At 47.9% G+C, this 22,815-nt stretch overlaps 1 protein-coding gene across 1 annotated transcript in view; it reads right to left on the bottom strand.

Moving 5' to 3' along the window:
* Window positions 1-334: 334 nt before the first annotated feature.
* Window positions 335-22,815, bottom strand: part of SYT17 (synaptotagmin 17) — a 77,241-nt gene continuing 54,760 nt past the window's right edge. The window contains exon 8 of the mRNA XM_040635266.1: window positions 335-1,702. Within this exon, the coding sequence (XP_040491200.1) occupies window positions 1,506-1,702 (197 nt within the window). The 3' untranslated portion in view covers window positions 335-1,505. The remainder of the gene's footprint in view (window positions 1,703-22,815) is intronic.

Raw genomic sequence — 22,815 nt, 5'->3', positions numbered from 1 at the left:
CCTGGTTTCTTTGGACCCAATCACTGGTATTCTCTCCTCTCTAGTGTCCAACACCTGCTATGTTCCTATCCTCCTCATTCTGTTTGTTCTCTCACGCTTTTATCCTCTTCTGTACAACCACAATAAGGAAGTCATTTTGTAGAGAAGGAAAATGCCTTCTCTTTTTTTCTCTTGAGAAACTTAACCTAACCTAGCCCGCCTGCCCTCCCCCTTGACGTCCCAGCCACATCAGTGCTCTGAGTCACTGGGACGGTTTGTTATGCAGCAGTGGTAACCAAAACACCTTGCACTCTTCATGCCCCAGGTTCATGAAGAAAAAGATAACTCAAATGCATGGCACAAATAAATAATCTTTAATTTCAATAAACAGCTCCCCATTGTGCCGGACCAGAGGCTGTGGGAAAGATACAGAAGCATCCAACGGGGAGAGATCTCCTCTACCTACACTAATCCCTTAGCATGAGAAAAATGACTGGTTCACACACAAACACAGAGAAATGCTCAGAGTACGACAAGGAAGGAGTCCTCTTGGATGGGAGCACGGTGTCCATGTTAATCCAGGTAACTGTCCTTTGCAAGTCTTTCGTGTGCCACAATCACCATGAATCGGTCACAAAAGGTTACTTTTGCTCTATCGTATTCTATTTACTTGACATACGCACATGCCGTTACTGAAGATGGGGCCTTGACAGACAGGAGGACACTGGGTGAACTTTCACTGGGGAGGGGCAGAGGGAAGAGAGTGCTCAGGACGGAGGTCCTGCCAACCACCTTGCTCACCAGGAGGACACACAGGGACACACAAGTGTTCACCTGTGAGGGCACACACATGAGAACATTCCCCACAGGGGGTCCTTAGGAATAAGCTAACACACGGACAAATTCAGTTAAGCCAGGGAAGTTTCTTACACTGGAATATTTTTTGAGGCCATTTGGTTTCTCCAAATAGTCTAATCTACCACGTCTACTAGAGAGAAGACAAAGTACTTACACTTTTGGGGAAAGGTATCAGGTTTGAAGAACCCCAGGGAACAGCCGCCCGTTCAGAAGCCACCCAATCAGCAGCTGTGCATTTTGGGTGTGGGGGGTCGGGCCTCCCCCATACTGGCCAAGCTCTTGGAGAATTTCATCTCGATGGAGGCTGGCGCCCTTGGGGAGGCCCTTTCTCTGGCCTGAGGGTTGAAAGTGCATTGGGGGGTACGGGTATCAACAGGAGCAAGCACTGCCAATAAGTCTCACAGCAGAGCCCACTCAGCTCGTGACATATAGACGGGGTTTCCAGAAAGTTCTCAGGCTTTGCTCATTGAGGGCAACCATTTTGGGTTCAATAGTCAGCTTCCTCTCAGTTCTGAGAGGATTTAGTGTGTGTGTGTGTGTGTGTGTGTGTGTGTGTGTGTTGTGTGAATGTAATAATGTAATTGGCATGTAACATGTTTTCTGTCTTAAATTTCCTTCCTTTTTTTTTTTTTTTTTTAAACAAATGAAAGCTGCTTTTCCCGCAGCCCTCAGGTCACCTCCAGCGAGGCAGGAGACACGCGGTCACACTCGGCCCGCGACCTCAGGCTGTGCCACTGCTCCACGGCCGTGCGGTGGGTGTTCAGCATCCGCCGCCAGTGGTTAGACTCGGAGGGGCCCGAAGAGTACTGGCCAATGACGATCCTTCCAATGAAGTCATTGCTGCTCTTCATGTTGTGGCCGAACACTAGGGAGCCAGAGGGGCGAGGGCGGCGGGGAAGGAGGTCAGAGGAAGGAAAGAAATGGGACAGGGAGGCGGGAAGAAGACAGAGGTCGTTAGTCTACACATGCCTCAACAGCAGACACGGGCTCCTTGCTTTTAGGACATCATCGGTTTCTGTCAATGGTGTGAACGCCCCATCTCCCTCATCTCATCCGCCCGCGAATCCCTTCACTCCAGGTGCACCGGGCGGCCGGCTGTTCCTCACCATGCCAGCCTTGTTCCCGCCTCCTGGCCTTCGCACTGGCTGTTCCTTCTGCCAGATAGCTGCGTCCCCTACAATACGCAACTTTAAACTCACGGCCATGGCCCTACCACGCTGGGTACACAGCACTACAGGTGGGTAGTTCAAGGGGGACAGTCAGCCATCCCTGGAGTCTGGTTGAGTAGTCAACCCGGGGTTTCTCAATGGTGGCACTGTTGACGTTCTTTGTCACGGGGGCTGTCCTGTGCACAACACTGAGCAGCACCTCGGGCCTCTATGCACTTGATGCCAAGAGGACAAGCCTCACCAGCTGTCACAATCCAAAATGTCTCCAGACGGGGCCTGGTGTCCCCTGAAAGGCCACTTCATCCTGGAGAAGAGCCGCTAGGTTAAGCTGTGGGCCACGGGGCCAGACATCCTCGGTGACCATGAGGCTAGCTCTGGGACCCTGAGACAAGCGAAGGAATCTCTCTGAGACTCAGTTTCCTCCTAGGTTCAAGAGGAATCTTGATAGTACTTTACCTCATCCGTCATTGTGAGGTTTTGAGGACATGACATGTGTAATGTCTCAGCACACGGTACCTAGATAAGCACTCAGTGAAGGTTATACTGCTATTTTGATCCCAAGTTTCTGTCTGTGGAGCTTTCATAAAAGAGGCTTTATGTTTCCTCTGTTCCAGGCAATGGAGGCAAGCTTCCTGAGAGAAAGGGCCATGGCAATTTCTTCTACCCCTTGTTGTACTGCGTGTCTCTTTGGAAGGCTTCTCTGTTAATTCCAATGCAAGTTTAATTTGTGTCTTTCAAGCCTAACGAGATGGTTAGCTTGATTTATCTTGCCAGCCAAGTTCTGCCTAATTCTTTATCTGCGTGTGGGTTGTCCGGGCATGCCATCTCGCTAACGGGAAAGCAGGCTGTGTCTGTGTTATAAATGAAGGACTGCAGAATGGGAAATATCACAGATTCACCCAGCATGAGCCGAGCAAAAGCGGGCTGGATCCCAGGAGGGATGCCGATTATCAAATAAACCAGCTAAAATATGCAGCCAAAAACAGAGCTTGAATGCTAATGAGCCTCTGTTCTCCCCTGTGGGGTTCACATCAAGAATTCTAAATGATAAAAATTGGGGGGGGGGTGGGAACGGGAAGAATAAAAGAAAAGTGGAATAACAGAAACAAAACTCCATCCATTGTCTAAATACTAAAAAGACCCAGGGAGAACAAGGCTAGTCTGTACCAACCATGTCCAATATTGCTCCAGTGTCCAGTACCTGTCAGCAATGTGGACAAAAATTGGACCACGTACATTTTTTGTAACTTGGTAAAGTGTTCAGTATGCACAGGGGGACCTCGTTTACGTGAAGATCCCTTACAGAAGGGAAAAATTAGGACAGGAATCTTTACTTAATAAAGGACATTACTAAGGAGGTCTCTGAGGCATTTGAAGTTTTGTTGTTTTTTTTTTTTTAAAGATTTTATTTATTTATTTGTCAGAGAGAAAGGGAGAGAGAGAGCACACGCAGGGAGAACAGCAGGCAGAGGGAGAAGCAGGCTCCCCGCTGAGCAGGGAGCCCGATGCGGGGTTGATCCCAGGACCCTGGGTTCACGACCTGGGCCAAAGGCAGACACTCAATCGACTGAGCCACCCAGGAGCCCCTTGAAGTTGTTGTTTTTTTTTTTTTTTGTAAAGGTAACACTCGGGATTGTTTTGAACCACACCTAGTGGGCAGGATAAGGTTTGATCTCGCCAAAGGAAAATAAGTTACTAGCGTCCGCTTCTCTGTGGGCCTTGGTAAAGCAAGATACTATCAGGAGGCCATTTCAGGCTCTATTTGGTTTTCTTCCTTGGGGGCAAAATGTTCTATCTTCCTATGCCTTCCAAAGCTCAAGAATGAAAATGCAGAAACATCCTAGTAGGTGAGTGTAGGTTTCCTTTGGGAGAAGGGTTTTAAGAAAGGAAATCTCAAACACTCTCATGTATTGTTGGTGAAAGAGAAAGCTGGTTCAACTTTTGGGGGACGTTCACAGTATCCACTCGAAATAAAAATGTTATAACTTGTGATCCAGCAATTCTATTTCTAGGAATTGATCCCATAGAATTATCTGTACAAATGGACAAAAGATATACATACGAGGATATTCTCTGGATATTAGATATTGGATAGTACCTGGGTATTAGAGCCTCTAAGCCAAATCTGGCCCGCCACCTATAAATAGTTTTATTGGAACCCGGTCAAACCCATTTGTTTACACAATGTCTGTGGCTACTGTTACACTACAGAGGCAGAGCGGAATAGCTGCAAAAGAGACTGTGTGGCCCACAAAGCTGAAACTATTTCCTATCTGGCCCTTTATGGAAAAGCTTGCCAACTCCTGCTCTAGAACATCGTGAGAATGAAAAACGTAAATAACAAAAACATCCATGAAGAAGTGCACCCAAGGCTGTGGTACGTGAGGCCCTGTCGACCTCCTCAGCCCACCGAAGAGGCTACCCTCAGCTCTCAAGCACCCAGAGCCCTTTGCTGGGGCCACGCCAGCCTATGCTAATTATGACTTATGGTGGAGTCGTTGGGCCACTCCATAGCAGCTTGCCCTCTGAGGGCACTGGAGACTAGGGTCAGCCACTTGGATGCCTACAGGACCAATCGCCGGATCAATATCCCAGACACGAAGGCTTGTGTGAACTTCCCTGGTTGGCAACCCTTCGAGTGTGTCTCCCCACATCATTCCTGGGACAGTGAAGTGCTGTCCTTACAACTCCACTGGGAGAAGGCAACTGGAAACTCAAATCTGTTCTCTCCTGGACTCTGCCCTGTGTGCCTCTTTCCTTTGCTGATTTTGCTCTGTTTCCTTTTTCTGTAATAAACTGTAACCATGAGTATAATAGCTCTGCTAAGTCTGTGAGTCTTTCCAGCGAATCACTGAACTTGATGGTCTTGGGGATCTTCCAAGCTGCAGTTCCCCACTCATCAAATATCCCTGACTGGCTTGCCTCCCTTTTCCACTCTCTAATCAGTACTTCCTGGGGTCACCTCCTTAGTAGCCCACCTGAACCCAAGTCATTGTCTTAGGATCAGCTTTGGGAAGCATCCAGACAAAGACTGGCAGAGACTAATTAAATCATTTCTGATGTAATAATGCCATGGAAACCAATGTTGCTGTAAAATGAGGTAGACCTATATATATGAAATAGAAACATCTCCAAGACATATTGCTAGGAGACAAAAGCAAGTTGCAAAATAGTATATGTAAACACAATCTCTTTTTTGTTAAAAAAAAAAAGTTAGTATATAGAATAGAAAACAATCTGGAGGAATTTCACCAAACTGTTAAGGGCGGCTCTCTCTAGGGAGGGGAAACAAGGAACTTTCTGTGGTCTGTATTATGTAAGTGTGGTTTGCACTTCTTACAAGTACGTATTGTTTTGGAAAGAAAACAAAAGAAAAAGAAAAAAAAAAAGTTGCCATTAGAGAATCCACATCTAAATCACCAGAAGGGAAAAAAAACTAAAAGGAAGTCTAATACCCTACGCTCCTTATCCCAATTTGCAAAGTTCCTCGGTGTGGTGAATCACTTGGCCCTTGAAAGGTAGGCGCTCCTAAGTGATTCAGTCTTTCTGATGGGAAGCCGTTGTTGCTGTGACCATCTGAGTTAATTGGCAGGCTTCGGCACTTGCAAATCACTTGGTAAAGTTATGGCAATCTTAACAGTCTTTTCAAACTCGAACATTTAAAATGCAAGTTATAATAAAGCCAAAGCTGAATAAAACTAATGACCTCTATGATAAAAGTTGCCTGGGAGAATATCAAGATTTGCCATCACTGTAAATTCCAGGGAGCATGTTGTTGGAGAAACGGGAATTAAGACTGGATTATCTACAGAATCCAGAAAGGGGCTCAGAGACAGTGGGCCAGATACCCCCAGCCCTCCATTTTACAGATAAGGAAATCAAGTCACTGAGCTGGTTGTTGATACAACTTGAAGTATTTGCAGCAAATACCCTGGGAAGGAAGCCAATTCTTTGTAACTAGATCCCTACTTTCCTCCTCCTTAGAAACAATCACAATTAGACATTTTGTCGTAAGGCATCCCCAAATATCCCCACTGGTTGTTACGGGGGACTCATTCTACTGCAGTCGCTAGTGTATTACTGGACAATGTACCCTGGTCGTCTGGAAGCAGCTTCCCAACCACCTGTACAATCCACAGAGTAGCTCAGAGGCATCTTGACAGTCAGAAGAGATTCAGAATTTGTGCACAAAAGCCATGGAGAGGGCTCCTCACATTTTTTCTAAGAACCTATTTACTCTTCATGGATTTAGACATACTCTGAATAAATCTGGTCATCTGATTTCCCCATCTGCAGTAATTTTTAAATTTTTTTTCTTAAGATTTTATTTATTTGAGAGAGCGAGAAATAGCGCACAAGTTGGGGGGGGGCAGAGGGAGAGGGACAAGCAGACTCCTTGCTGAGTGGGGAGCCCAAGATGGGGAGCCCGATGCAGGGCTCAATCGCAGGACCCTGGGATCATGACCTGAGCTGAAGTCAGACGCTTAACTGACTGAGCCAGGCACCCCCATCTGCAGTAATTTAATTTAGTGTAACTACCAGCAGATATAAGAACTTTATTATTTTTTTAAAGATTTTATTTATTTATTTAGAGAGGGGAGGGGGAGCGGAAAAGAGAGAGAGAGTCACACAAGCTGACTCTGTGCTGAGTGCGGAGCCCGAGATGGGGCTCGATCTCACGACCCCGAGATCACGACCTGAGCCGAAATCAAGAGTCAGACGCTTAGCGGACTGAGCCACCCAGGCGCCCCAAGAACTTTAAGAAGTACAGTAGAAAGGGGCCATTTGGTGAAGGGACAAAACAACCCTGTTCTCCTTCACAGAGCCAAGCTATACTCAACCGTGTGATTGTTTATTTTTATAGTCATGACTGAATCAGTCAGAAAACACAGGGTTCTGGTTAATGGGTCAATGGAAGCGTGAAAAGTTCTCTATCAAACGCAGTTAAACATTTAAAGCCGTTTTTAACCTCAAAGGGGCGGGGATTCAGTCAGTGGAAGATTTACTCACACAAAACCCTGTTAGTGCCCCTCCCCCCACGGTCAGAGAGCAGAGCAACCACCTTGCCCAGCAAAGCGCTCTGTTACTGGTCACACTGTGTTCTCTCCCTAGCCTCAACACATCTCCAGCACCCCGATGTGACAGTCTCACAGGATGGCCCTCTGTGCAGACAGGCAAGCCACCCAAGTCCAGTTCCACTCTCAGACAGGGCATGGGTATCCCACTTCCTGGAATTTTAGGCTCCACGTATCTCTAAAGACTTAGCGACACATCTGTCTGCTTCTGTGGCACCAACCATCATGGCAATTTCGGTGAAGGAATCCCCTTTGGCAAAACCAAAGCACGACGAGAGGCACCCACTGGGCTTAGGGACCAGGCTGTGAGGGAGCGTGGAGAGTTAACACTGCTTCATTAAGCACCTACTACTCGTATGGCCCAGGGCGAAGCACGTCATGTGGGTGAATTTGCTACATCTCCGTATCAACACCCTAGAGTCAGGTTTCTCATCTTGAGCACTACCAACATTTAGCGCCAGATCATTCTGTGGGTCGGGGGCTGTTCTGAGCATTCTGGGATGTTTAGGGGCATCTCTGGAAGATGCCACTAGCTGTCCCCCCCCCAGTTGTGACAACCCGAATCATCTCCAGACATGGCCGTACACCCCCTAGGAGCATCACCGAAGCCTTCTCCGTGGTGAACCACTGCTCTAAGGCACACTATCAGCAGCCCATTTTACAGCTGGGGGGACGGAGGCCTGGGAGGCGCAGCGAGATCGCCCACTGCTCCAGTCAAAACCTAGGTGCCCTGAGCGAGTCAGGGGCAAGCTGAGGCTTTCACATGTTGATATTTGCTGTGAAAATGTTCTTAGTTCTTCCCCCCAAAGAGCTAAACTCTTTTGGTTGCTAATTTAGTTTGCCAAGGCAGCCGGTCTGGAAGGGAAGCTGGATGACTTAGCATGTGGGTGTCATAAACACTGCAAATTAAAAGGAAAAAAAAAATCTCGACAGCTCCCCATTTTGCATGTTTGGTTCCAAGGTGATACCCCCACATGAAGCTTCGAGGCTGACAGCACAGTACAGGGGTGTCCCAGGTCATGGGCAGAACCTCACCTCATCACAGGCCCCACCCACGGTCTACCTCTTGGGTACTGACTTAAGCTGTTCCCCCATTTCTGGAAAAAAAAAAAAATGCACAAAGCCAGCAAAACCCATCGCGTGCTGTTTCCCATTCCTCCCTAATTCCTCAACGCAGAGGGATCCCCACACTGTGCCCGGATGTTCAGGAGTTATCTCCACCCTCAGAGAAGCCCCGAAGCAATCTCCTTGTCCCTTTTCCTCCCATCCCTCCTCTCCGGAGGCCAGCTCTGACACACCCCAACAAAGGTGGTACCCATTCTCCCGTCAACTTTCATAAAACTTCCTCAACCTATAACATCCCCTCTTTTTTCTTCTCTCTGAAAGCTAGAGGCTGTTTCAGGTGTTTCTTCAAAACAAGGTTAAATCATACCCTTTGCCTGGGCCTCAGTTTTCCCTTTTATACGATGGGTGGGTTTATGTAGGTTTTAAGGCCCTCTTCCACTCTAACATTACTTTGGTGCTAAGAAGTTTCATCCATGACTTACGAGTGAGGTTTCATTTCGTGATTCATTGCAACTGCTAGGACAGAACATTTTTCTCCATGTTTTTCCTTCTCACGGTCAAAATGACAGTTTAGATAATGGTATTATTACAATTAAAAACCAGCAATACCAGGGCACCTGGGTGGCTCAGTGGGTTAAGGGTCCGACTCTTGATTTTGGTGCAGGTCATGATCTCAGGGTCATGAGATCGGGCTCCGTGCTGGGTGCGGAGTCTGCTTAAGATTCTCTCCCCGGGGGCGCCTGGGTGGCACAGCGGTTAAGCGTCTGCCTTCGGCTAAGGGCGTGATCCCGGCGTTATGGGATCGAGCCCCACATCAGGCTCTTCCGCTATGAGCCTGCTTCTTCCTCTCCCACTCCCCTGCTTGTGTTTCCTCTCTCGCTGGCTGTCTCTATCTCTGTCGAATAAATAAATAAAATCTTTAAAAAAAAAAAAAGATTCTCTCCCCCCACCAAAAAAAGATTCTCTCTTTCCTTCTCCCTCTGCCCCTCCCCCACTGCCCCCCCTTGCTCATGCGCACACTTCCACTCTGTAAAAATGAAAAAAAAAAAACACAGCGATACCAAATCCTGAGTCCTGTGTGCTAGGCACTGAGAAAAGCAATTTATATACATTTTTTGACTCAATCCACACCACAGTCCTATTAGAGAAGGTACTACTTATATCCTTTTGCAGACAGAGAATGAGAGGCTCGCAGGGGTTCGGAGGTTGAGCGCCCAAGGTCACAGAGCCAGCATACTCCACAGTAGGGATGGACACAGCCCAGTAACACTTTCCCTTCTCTTGTCTCAGAAAAGTCTCACCCATTCCCCCTTCCACTGACCCTGCTATGCGACAAAAACAAGATTCGGAGCAGAAATACACCGCACGCATGTGTGTCTGAAGGGGAGTGAGGCCCTCAAGCTGGCCTGTGGGGCAAGAGGCATCAAGAGTCAGAATGGGCCTCAGAAACTGCTCACGAAGGTGCCATGTTGGAGACCGTCCCATCATCTCTGTAGGGCCCAGCCGGGTCAGGTTTGCCTCCAACACCTGAAAGGCCACTGCTTCAGGTGGGCAGCAGACACGGAAGCTGTCTTATGTCTCCAGACTATCGATATGAAAAATATAATACTAGGACCTAACACTTACATAGTACTTATCACGTCAGCCCCCATTCTATGGATTCTTGTTACACTAACTGATTTTATCCGCAAGTCTATTTACAAGGGAAGTCTATCATCTCTTAGGTCTAGAGGTCACACGGCACCATCATGGCCTGGGAACGTTACCTTGACTCCCTGGGCTTGCCTTCAGACCTTTCACCCCACTGAAAGCACAAGGCCCAGGGTACAGGCCCCCCTTTGGCCAGATCCATAGGAACACTGGCTTCCAGTGAGTTGTTCAGCTCCTTTAATGCAGTGGTTCTCAGCTGGGCCCATTTTGCTCCCCAAATCTGCCTATGTTAGGAGACATTCGGATTGTCACCACTGGAGAGGGGATGTTGCTAAACATCTTACCATACTCAGGACAGCCTCACGATAAAGAATCTACCAGCCCAAAATGCCACAAGCACTGAGGCTGAGAAACGCTTCTTTAAGGGAAAAGCATGTGACCTGGGGTTTCCCTTCATTAATCCACCACCACAAATTGGGGAGTGGAGGAAGAGACTTCTGAGGACTATACCGTGGCTTATGGATTCGGTCTCTTCCTCCTTTCTTAAGACACAGGAGTCAAGACTGAAATTCCTTTTGGGGCGCCTGGGTGGCACAGTCAATGAAGCGTCTTGGTTCTGGCTTGGGTCATGATTTCAGGGTCATGAGATCAAGCCCTGAATTGGGCTCCAAATTCAGTGCGGAGCCTGCTTGAGACTCTTTCTCTCTCTGCCCCTCCTACCCCCACCTCTCTCTAAAAATAAATAAAATAAATCTTTAAAAAAAAAAGATTAAAATTCATTTCGACATTCCTTTGGACCACTGCTGGACCATTTCTTTACTCCCGTGTGGAAACTGAGCCATGTGGAGCCTGCGTTTATAAAGATGACATATGGGTTGGAACATCACTTTCAGATCTGAATCACACCGTCTAGGAGGAAGCATTTAAAAGTGTGACGATCACGTAATGTGCTTGTTTTTACACGAACAACCAAAATTTATGTATCTGAAAGAGGATCACCCTTGTACACTTGTCTCGGAGAGTTTGCTGGCATTGCCCTGGGGGAAATGCTCACTACAAACCAGCTCCAGAGCTAGCTGCAAGATACCTGTTGAAGCTTCAGGGGGATAATTAACCAAATCTTCCCCCCTCTGTCTTCTAAAACAATTGAGAAACAATTGAGAAAACAAAGGAGAAACATCACAAATCTGCGAATCCCTCGGAAGGCTAATCCCTCGGAAGGCTCTTAAAAAATACCAGTGCTCAGACCTCAGCCCAATAGATGCTACTGATGGGCTTGGGGGGTGGGGAACTGGATGCCAGTGTTTTTCAAATGCTCCCCAGGAGAGTCTCACGGGGTCAGGTTAGGTACACTGTGCTGGATGCAGAACACAGTATCAGCTGGATTGGTAGCTTAGCTGGACCGTAGAAAGGGGCCTGACCCTACTATTTGTTCTCCTGGAATTAAACTTCTCTGATCAAACACAGTGCAGGCCTAGTCTTGGCAGGGTCAAGCCTGACCAGCAGGCTCACTGAAGGAGCTACAGAGAATGCTCCCTGTTGTGGGCAGGTAGGTCTCAGCGAGAAGAGGAGGGCTGGGAGATCTTTAACACCTTAATCCCATCCAGGAGCAAACCCTGGAACTGCAGATGAAAACTCACCAGGTTCCCAGTCAGGTAAGTCCGCTCTTCTCTGGGCAAGTAAATACAAGATAACGGAGAATAAAGCAAATAATAAAATGAATAGGGGCGTATGGGTGGCTCAGTCCGTTAAGCGGCTGCCTTCAGCTCAGGTCATGATCCCAGGGTTCTGGGATCTAGTCCTGCATGAGGCCCCCCGCTGAGTGGGGTGTCTGCTTCTTCCTCTCCCTCTGCCCCTTCTCCCTGCTCGTGCTAATAAATAAAATATTTCTTAAAAAAATGAATAAAGAGAGCCCAGAGGTGTTACTTTAGTGCAAGCGTAGGCAGACTTTTACCATAAACAGCCTGACAGTAAAGATTTTAGGCTTCAAGGGCCACCTAGTCTCTGTCCCAAGTCCTCTGCCATTGTAGCAGAAAGCAGCCACAGACTATATGCAGTTGAAGAGCCAAGGACGTGACATAATAAAAAATATGTATTTGGTCTCTGCCCCACTTCCTGACACAGAGTTCCTAAAACCCTTGTAACTTCCTAAGTGATAGGGGTGATAAGAGCATCTTTTGTTATAATATTTGGTTTTAGTCCCGGGTTCATGACCCAAGAGCTTCTAAGACCCATGGAATCTTCAAGTGACAAGAGTTTTCTTATATATTAATGAGATGGCCAGTGGCGGAGGTCTCCAGACAGTTTCAGGATGGGGGCTGGCTGCCGAAAGACCAAGGCATGATTAGAGGGTCAGACCTTTTAGCCCATCTCAACACCCCAGCCTCCAGAGAGAGGAGAGGGGCAGGAGACCGACTTAATCACCAACGGCCAATGGTTTCATCAATCATGCCTATGTAATGATTTTCTGTATGCTAAACTTTAACAAAAAGTCAACTTTAAAAAACAAACGAACGGGACTAATGTTTACAACTGATCTTGAAATGCATGAAAAAAACATGAACTGAGAGATAAAGAGAGGGACGGATAGAGTGTGGTAAAGCAAAGAGCAAAATATTCATTGCAAAATCTAGGTGGTGGGAATATGGGTATTGACTGAATAATTCTTTCAGTATTTTTTCAAGGTTCTCCATAAAATGTTGAGATCATAAAAAACAATCAAACTCAATTGTTTTACTTTCATAGCTGTTAACCTGCTTTTTTTTTTTTTTAAGTAGGCTCCATGACCAGCGTGGGGCTTGAACTCATGACCCTGAGAATAAGAGTCGTGTGTTCTACTGACTGAGCCAACCAGGTGCCCCCATTAACCTGCTTCTTTATGCCACATAAATATCAGTTTCCAGGGCTGTGTGGGTACCCCGTTCACAGGCTGGTCACGGGGTTGTTGGATCTTAGACCAGAAGGGAACCTGGTGAGCCATGGGGGACACAGGAGTGAACAAGGCTGCCCTACCTGGAGAGATGCGGAGGGGTTCCTGGTGGGATCTGCCAGGTTGTCCCAATGATCACAATAACCAGACCACACAAGGCCAGAAACACTGTCTTGGGCCTGAATGGAAGGGGCCAGCACCCTGATGTTCTGTCTGACCACAACAGCAAACAAAAGATTCAAGTCTACTTTGGACCAATGAGCACACTGGATCCTGCTCAGGGCCCGCCCCTCCCTTCCATGCCTCCCTCCTTCCACAGGTAAAGCACATGAAAGATGTCCCACACCATGAGTCATCCAAGAAATGCAAAATAAAAATCACATCCACGTGTTTTATTAAAAAAATTTTTTTTGTTTTGTTTACTAAAGTATTTTTTTCCTAGAATAAAATCCACCCATCTTTAGCGTACAATTGGACGAATTTTGATTATTGTACACAAACATGTAACCACCACTACAATCAAGTTATAGTTCTCTCCCTAAAAAAGGTCCCTCTTTAAAAAATAAAAAAGATCCCTCTTCTCCCTCTCCGCCCCCCACCCTCTTCCCTGACCCCAGTGGGCCAAGTTTTGCTTTCACACTAGAACTTCATAAAAACGCAATCAGAGAGTATAGACTCATTTGCATTCATTTAGCATACTGTTTCTGAGATTCCGCCGTGCGTATGTGTATTCGTACTTTGTTCTTTTGTATTGTTGGGTAGTATTCTAACGTATGATGTATCACAACTGGTTTATCCAGCCATGAGTTAATGCACATTTGGGTTGTCTCCAGGTTTTTTTGGCTATTACAAATAATGCTGTTACACACATGGGTGTACGTGACTTTGTGCGGACCCCTGTTTTCATGTCTCTTGGGTAAATCCCCTCTACTCCTAGTGGCATTGCTGGTTTGTATGGTAAATGTGTATTTAACTTTACAAGGTCATGCCATCCTGGTTTCCAACATGCTTACAGCATCTTGCGTTCTCACCCGAAACACAGTAGCTCTGGCTGCCCCACATCCTCACCAACACTTGGAATTCTCAGTCTTCAAACGGAGCCGTACTAGTGGGTGTGCAGCGGATCTTACTGTGGTTTTACTTTGCATTTCTTTTTATTTTTTTAAAGATTTTATTTATAGGGGGGAGGGGCAGACGGAAAGGGAGAAGCAGGCTCCCCGCTCAACAGGAAGCCTGGAGCGGGCCTCGATCCCAGGACCCTGGGTTCATGACCTGGGCCGAAGGCAGACACTTAACCGACTGAGCCACTCAGGCGCCCCTTTACTTTGCACTTCTGTTGACTAAGGAAGTACAGCATCTTCGCAGGTGCTTCTTTGGCACTGCTGTGTCTTCTTGTGAAGGCGCGTCTGTTCAACTCTTGGCCCACTTTTTATTTGATCGTGGACTGTCTTGTTACTGAGTTACTCGAGTTCTTTATATTTTCTGGATACAGGCTCTTTGTTGGAGAGGTTTTGCAAAAAATTCCTCTTGGGCTGTGCCCTGCTCTTATATTTTCTTAATGATGTCTTTCAAAAAGCAAAAGTTTTAAATCTCGATCAAGTCCATTTATCACGTTTTCACTCATTTCCTTTCAAAATAAAATAATTGCACACCTTGAGTTTCTGAAGCCAGCGACCAATGTGGAACTGCTTTGCTTATGCCAACTGAGAGATGAAAAACTAATCTGAGAAATCTGAGACAGATCTGGGGTGGGGGGTCCATGCCTGCCTGTGATTTTTTTCCCATATATTTGAAGTATTATATAATACAGAATTAAAAATCAAAATGCTTTTTAAACGTAAAAAAATATCACCTCGAAGTTGTTCAGCACTTCATAATTTTCAAAGCTTGCTTACTTCAGCCTTACAAGAATCCTTTCTTGGGGGAGGGCAGGAGTTGGGGCCTCCCTGGGCCACAGAGGCATAAAAACATTTGCCAAAGTCATCTGTTTCAATTGCATACTATAAGAAGACACAAAAGAGTAAAAATTGTGCCACTTTTTTGGGGGGGGATTGCAGATTTTTTAAAAAAGATTTATTTATTTATTTTAGAGAGAGTGGGGGGAGGGGCAGACAGAGAGGGACACAAGCAAACTCCCTGCTAAGTGGGAAACTCGATGTGGGGCTCGATCCCAGGACCCTGAGATCATGACCTGAGCCGAAATCAAGAGACGGATGCTTAACTAACTGAGCCACCCAGGCGTCCCTGGACTGCAAATTTTGACAACATTGATCCAAATGGACAAACACATATGCTTCGGCCGAGCAAGCCCACTGCTGGGTTTTTAGCTCATGGTACATTTGTACACATCCGCGGAGACGTTGAGGGTGCCCACCCAGTAATGCTTCTAACTGCAAAAAAAACCCTGGAATGAATCCCAATGTTACCAACAGGGGGCTAATTAAATAAATTCTTCAACTCCTGGACTTAATGAGATATCATGCGGTCATTAAAAATAATTAGGGGGAATCTGCATTCATGTCAGGCACACTGATCTCCCTGCTCTCTCTCCCTCCCACGTAAGGGCTTTTGGACTTGGTATTCTTTTTGGCTGCGAGGCTCCTCCCACATCCACATCCACGCGGCCCATCTCCGACCTCCTTCCCGTCTTGGCTCAAAAGTCACCTTCTCCATGAGGCCTTCCCTGGCCACCTTGGAAAAAACTGCAATCCTCCCCCCCTCCCTCACTATTCTCTTTCCTTCCTTGTGTTTCCTCCTTAGCATCGAACTTCATCTCTACACGGTATCATCCAGTTACTTGCTGTGTTTACCACCTGCCTTCCCACATTCAAGCAGGCATCTGATGAAACCAGGATGTTTGTCTAATTTGTTCACTACTGCACCCACAGTGCCTGGCCTGCATATATATATATATACGCTAGCATGGAAAAATGTCCAAGATCTATTATGTGAAAAGAGCAAGTTGCAGAAAAGGAGATCTATTCTGGATGCTAACAGCAGCAGATGGAGATACACACACAGTTGTGGACCCCCGCCCCACATCCGTGTACATACATGCACACCCTCACATACACAGAAGTGTATATATTCCTAGAAAGAAGGCCTGTGAAGAGTAATCACCTTTAAGGAGGGAGAATTAGGGATTTTTACTTTTTATTCTACTCTCTCCTATACGGTTGCACTATATATACGTATGTATATATACACATGTATGTATATAATATGTGTATAAATATACATTCCTTATCATAACAACACTGAAAAGCCACCAGAACCCCTTTTCCCTTGTAAACCCTTTGTGTCACCCCATGCAGGTGACAGGAACCCATAAGCTACAAAGTGGGGAGGAGCAGAGACCAGATTTAAAAATACCCTGCTTCTCTTCCTGAGAGGGCTCCCCACCCCCTCTCCTGCGGAGCCAGGCTGCTGTCCATCTGTCCAGGTCACACCACCTGGGAAAGGGGCTTGTGTGCCGAGTAGGATGCTTCTGTCTGCCCAAATTTTTATGCAGGCCGGGAAGCCATTTGAAAAATCTGCACAGATGAGCACAGATTCACTCGGGTTCCTGCCCCTGAATTCTTCACACTCAGGCAGCCAACAAAAAACCGCTAGATATGCAGAGAGGTTAAAACGCCATCGGGAGAATAAACATGCCTCCAGCAGGCCCATGGCTGGAGCAGACTGGCTCTGAGCCAGCACCAACCTGCCCTTCGTGGAGGTCCCCACCCCGCCCTGCGAACCCGGAGACCAGCAGAGCCCACTGCTCCAGCTCAGGCTGTCACCATCATGGGGTGCTGGTCCACGCACTGCGGGATGTGAGCGGCATCCCTGACCTCTACCCACTAGGTACCAACAGCACCCCTGGAGTTGGACAACCAAAAACGCTTCTGGACACCGCCCAAGGTCCGAGGGGAGACAACTCAGCCCCTCTGAGAACCACGGGTCTAACTACTTTTCTACGTCAGCAGGTGCACAGCGCTTGGCAGCCAAACAGTTATGCGGTGAATTCACTAGGAGGACCAGTCTTGTTAGCTGGAAGTCCCGGAGCCTGGGATTCGGTGAGGTGGGATGTCCCCAGGCTGATGCTCACGGCAAACTCAGAGCCAGCAGGTGCTTGGGGAGGCAGTGGGGGAGCAAGCTCATTCAGGGCCCAGACTGGCTTTTATTTGCCCCCTTGGGTCCTATGGCAGAGATGGCTGTGAGGTCACCAAAGCCTCTTCTTCCTGGACAAGCAGCGGGACTACAGTCCCAGCCTCCCCTGCAGGGAGGTGTAGCCGAGTGGGTTGGAGTGGGAGTGGAAGTGATATTCATAACCTCCAGACCCGGCCTAGTAAAGCTTCCCATGCAATCCTCCTCTCTGTGTCTGTCTGTCTGTCTGTCTCTCTCTCTCTCCCATAACCACCACCTGGAGGTGAAACCCTCCAAGCCCGAGAAGATGGCAGAGCCACAAAACGGAAGGGGCCTGGGTGGCTGAATCCTTGCGTGGAAGGCCACTCGTGAAAGACCCCACAAACACCAGTGTGCGAGCAAGAGGTCAGCTTCCGCTGCGGTAAACCACAAACCAGCATGGCTGATCTCCTACAGCAGCCTTCCCTAACCTTAGCTGAATCAGGAACTTTTAGCAAGTCACCTGAGCTCTCTGAGCTTCAGTTTCCTCCTCTGTAAAATGGGCGTAACACTGATACCTCCCTCATTTAGTTGTTGTGAGGATCAACTGAGAGAGTCCTCGACGGTGCCTGGAACTCACTAAGCCTTAATGAAGGTTGCCTCTTTTATGAGTGGGAGGAACAACTACCACCGAATTCCTGCCCTTTCCAGTATCCCTTTTGTGACTTCTTTTCTGAGTCACACTCAATCGCCTGGGAAAGAATGATTTGCCCCAGTCCCCACATGCCTTAGGGACATACTGAGGCTTTAGGGAAACTTCTCGTAGTAAGGCTAGGGACCCTTATTTTATCACACAGTTGTCCATGCAACTCCTAAGTGTCCTGGCCCCTCCTTACCGAAGACACTACTGAGAGGCCAAGGTGACCTTGAACAAGAATGTGAGAGGACCCTACCCAGAGTCGTCATCCGTAGGCTGTCTTCTGCTTCTCCAGCCCTGATAAAATTAAGCAGAATAAAACCTAAAAGCAGGGGTGCCTGGGTGGTTCAGTCGGTTAAGTGTCTGCCTTTGGCTCAGGTCATGATCCTGGGGTCCTGGGACTGAGTCCTGCATGGGGCTCCCTGCTCGGGGCGGGGGGGGTGTGTGGGAAGCTTGCTTCTCCCTCTGCCCCTCACCCCGCTCATGTGCTCGCTCGCGCGCACTCTCTCTCTCATACACGTGTACTCTTTCTCTAATAAATGAATAAAAATCTCTAAAACTTATCTTAAAAAACCTAAAAGCAAACACATAATGAGAACTTTGGCACTGAGCCGTGGACACTCTTCCTGGGCCTGTTCTGTAACTCAGGATCACAAAGAGAGTGGCCGTGAGTCAAGCCCCAAAGACCCTGACTCCCCTGGCCAGTGTGGGGCACCACACAGAGAGGGAAGGCGGACCCCCTTGCCCACTCTGCTTATTCTTCACCCACCTGTTTGTGGGCGAATAATGCCCTCGCCCAAGGCCGTCTCTAGAAATGATTGCCATTACAAGCCAACTACATCCTACTTTAGTGTGGGGGCTGGGGGCTAGGCAGAAACCCAGGGGAGCAGTTTTCACATCAACTTACACATAGGGAAAGAGAAAATTACACCCACTGAGCATCTGCTATGTGCTAAGTATCCCCTCACGCATATCATCTCACTCCTTCATGAAGGCAGAAGCCACATCTGTCGTGTTCACTAGTTTCCCCAGTGCCTAACAGTCTTAGGCACATAGTAGGTGTTCAATAAATACTTGTTATCTGAGCTTACCATGACCCTTACGTACTGCTCTGACTTCACGTGTAAGTTGCTCCCTGCATTAACTATGTGCTGGCCACTTTCACCTTGCTCATTCTGGCCCCAGGGCCTTTGCACTTGCCAATTCCTCTGCCTAGAATGTTCCTCTCCCCGATCTTTGCTCAGCCGGCCCTTTCTCAGCTTGTATTACCAGCTGAAAGTGATGCTCCAGGCCCTGTCACTGTACTGTTATTATTCAGGTGCTGATTTGTCTCACTCCAACTACCATGCCAGCATCAGGAAAGCATTAATCATTTCTGCCTTTCTGCTACTTCTCCAGCAACTAGGCACAACACCTCAACATAGCAGGGGCTTGATAAATATTCGAGGCTGTGTAACTCAGTGACCGAGGGCCCAGGTTCTGGACCCAAATGACCTAACTTGGAATCCTGATCCCAGGACCTGGGGCACACTACTTCTCCCAGCACTGCCTCAGTTTCCCCATTCATAAAATGATGGTAATTCCTACGTCACAGTGCTGCTATGAGGATTAAATGAGTTAATTCACATGAAACCCTCAGAGCAGCGCCTGACATATAGGAAGTGCTGCGTATGTGTCTGCTGTCATCGTTAGAGACAGAATGAGCCACCTCAAGGTAGATCTTAAATGTGTCCAACAGACAGGAAAGGCAGGCTCAATGAGATGAAAAGGTCCTGCTTGAGATGATTCAGCAACCACGCTCTTTTGGACCTGGTTCTCTGACTTCTAAGCCAAAGCTATTTTCACAAGGTTTCCCTGAGATGTAGGGAAAGAAAGGACACTCAGCCCATGCCCCACAGTCCCTGGCCTTTCAAAGACTAAGCCTTCTCCTGCTGACTGGCAGCTCTGGGTTGGAGCAGTCAAGAGAAGGCAAGGGACAGAAGGGCTTTCCGGAAAGGATATTCTTGGTTTCTGATTTCTTCCATGCGCCAGCCTTCATCTCGCAGCCACCAGGTACTGGCCTTGGCTGCTAAGCCCCGCTGCTTCTCGCCAGCATGAAGGCACAAGGCAAAGCTGAACCTGACCTTCACTGGCTCCCCTTTCCCACTCCTAGCTAGGGCTCTGCAGGGACACGTGTGGTTGGATAAATCCCCAGCCCCCTGAGGCTTTCCCCCATGGGGATTTGCCTGGAGTGAGGCTCCATCGAAAGGCACCAAACTCATTAACCAGCCACGCAAATGGAGTAAAACACCCCAGGAGCCCTGGCAGCTGGCCTGGTCTTTAAAGGCTGCCACCAGAACCCAAAATGAATGTTTAAGATCCAGCCAAGTTTTACCGCCTGGGTGGAGGGACTTTGGCAGCTCAAGGAGCTCTCTGGAAGAAAGGTGAGGTGGGGGTGCCCCTGCAGGCTCTGTGCTCTGCCAGGAGACCCCAGGGTGGCAGGTGTCTGCTTCCAACTCCTGACTGCTTGGCTGGAGTTCCACCTCTGCCCACATCCAGGTTCAATGCCCTCCACCGAGCCCTCACTAAGGGCCAAGCGCTGTGCTAAGCACATTACATACTTCATTTCCCTTTGTCCCCACAACACCCTAGGAGTTGGGGGGCTGAAATCTACAGACAAGGAAATCCTCATTCAGAGGAGTTTAGTAGCTTGCCAAGATAGAGAATTGCCTTTACATCTAATCCACGAGCACTTCCTACATTATATTCCACTGAGTTACTTCTTTGGAACCCTTCTGCCACGTCCCTGGCCCAAGCCACCATCCCCTCTCCCTTAGACCAGCGCTGTAGCCTCCCAGAGGGTCTCCTGGCTCCCCTTCTTATCTTCTGACAACCCCATTCTCCATTCAACAGTTGGAGGGATACTTTAAAACATAATCATAGCACTTCCCTGGTCAAAACCCTCCAAAGGCTTTTCGATACACTTAGGGGAAAAAACAAAAACAAAAAAAACGAAAACAAAAAAAAACCCGAGCTTCTAATCCTACAGGCTCTACTCGACCTGCTCTGTGCTACTCTTCCAAACATACACTGCCTTCTATGCTCTAGACATCTTGGGGTAACATGGGAGAGCAGATGAGCTGTCTTGTTGCTATTCAAAGTGTGGTCTTCAGACCCCAGCATCAGTGTTACCCACAGCTTATTAGAAATACAGACGCTCAGGTCTCTTCCAGACTTACTGACTCAGAATCCACAGCTGACAAGATCCTCAGGAGATTCATACGCTCATCAAAGTGTAGTGGTTAAGGTGAGGAAGACTTTGGAGCCAAATAACTTGGGTTGGAAGCCTGGCCCAACCACTCACCAGCTGGATGACTTGGTACCAGTGACTGGTTACTTCCTGCGTAGTGAAGAACTCATCTCATCCAAAGAGAGATCTTGGTCCATGCCCTTGGCTCCTGGGAGGTGATCTCCAGGCTCCCGGAATATCCAGCAGAGATGTCTTTGTTCGCTAAGGGCTCTAGCCACAGACACTGCGATTTACGGTGAGAGCTTTGGGGTCCCCTGGAAAAACTGATGACTAGAGGTATTAGCTGGACCTCCAGGAGATGCTAGGTCAGCTAGCTGAGAGTACAGGATCGAGCCCCAGGTAAAAACGCTGGACACCAAAAGCTCGGTGAGCTCCCCTCCTTGGCAATATTCTGTGCCTATTGCACATTTAGCCAGCAGGAGGACATAACACCATCCATGACTCCATGGGGACAAAATGGCAGGAAGCTCCACATCTGGACCCCTTCTGGACTCCGTCCCGTGTGTCCCTTTCCTGGGCTGATTTTAATTTGTATCCATTTGCCATCATGAAACTGCAGTTCTAAGGAGCACCTGCCTGAGTCCTGTGAATCATTCTCGTGAATTACTGAAACTGCACGGGCACGGGGACCCTGCATTTCTAGCCAGCTGGTCTGAAGCGAGGGCAGTCTTTGTGGAGACCAGTCCCTCCGACTTTGCAAATGACTCAACTCATTGTCATTTTGTTCCCTGACCTTCAGTCTCCCCAGCTGAAAAATGGCCATAAAGCACATCACACCTTCTATGTTTATCGAAAGATGAAATGAGATAAAGAACACACAAGAGTTTCATGATAAACACAAGTACAATGTCCCCATGGTTCAGTCAAGGAAACTGAGGGTGACAGAGGCAAAGCCTCTGTGCACAGTCAGGGGCTGAAGCTCGGTCTGGCTGAGCTGAACATCTTCGTGACTGGCTTACGCTTTCTGGGAAGGGAGGGACAGGCGTAGTGCGGCCAAGCCCTTAGCAACCTGCTAACGAAGTCATGGGACCTCTGGGGGTAAGTCGCCCGCCGCCATGCCAACGCTCTCTACTGCTTCTCTTCTCTCCTGTCTTTTTTGGGATTCACATGACATGAATATTAGGCTCTGTGATATTGCTCCATAGGTCTCTTTCTTCCCCTTCTGTTCCTCTTTTCCCCCCAATCTTTTCATTCTGTTGCTCACAGTACATAATTTCTCTTCATCTATCTCTATGTTCCCTAACTCTTTCCTCTATCACCTGCATCCTGCCATGGAGCCCATCCACTGAATATTTTATTTGGTACCATACTTTTCCGCTGAAATTTTCCACTTGGTTCTTTTTTTTCTATCTTCTGTTTCTCTACTAAGCTGCAATAGTCTCTATCTTACCGTTCTTTTCAAGTGGATTCACCCTTCCTTCTTGGAGCACAGTTATGATAACTGTTCTAAAGTCTTCGTGTGACCATCCCACCATCAGGTCATGCTGCGGTGGGTGCGTGCCGATTGTACTTCCTCTGAGAATTTGCAGACTGCTGGTTTTTCGTGAATCAGGTCGTTCTGGATTATATCCTGGACGTTTTGAGTATTATGTTATGAGACTCTAGGTCTTGTTTGAATCCTACTAACTATACTGATTTTTTTGGCTGTACCAGACCACATGTTCTAACTTGTCTTCTGGGTGCTGTTAGGCCAAAGTCAGTTCAGTTTTCAAAGTCTGTGCAGGGAGGGCTCTGCATGTCTGTCCCTCATTTGTGTCCGCCGGGGCTCAGCTGCAGACCAGGGCGGTAGTCTACACTGTAGTTCAATCCTCAAAGTCTCTCCCATACCGTTTAGGGTCATATCCACTTTATGGGGGCAGCTCCGGGGTGAGCCCAGGAGTTCATATATAAATTTACAGGCTTCCTCCTGAAGCTGCCTCCTCTCTGCAGTATTTCCCACACTCTGGCTCCCAGGGGCCCACTTTCATTACCCTCTGTCTAGAAAGTGGAGGCTTTCG

Source organism: Ursus maritimus, unplaced genomic scaffold (genome assembly GCF_017311325.1).
Source record: "Ursus maritimus isolate PB19 unplaced genomic scaffold, ASM1731132v1 scaffold_2, whole genome shotgun sequence".
In the NCBI taxonomy this organism is placed as follows: Eukaryota; Metazoa; Chordata; class Mammalia; order Carnivora; family Ursidae; genus Ursus; species Ursus maritimus.
Note: the sequence above shows the minus strand (reverse complement) of the source record. Positions and strands in the feature narration are given on the sequence as shown.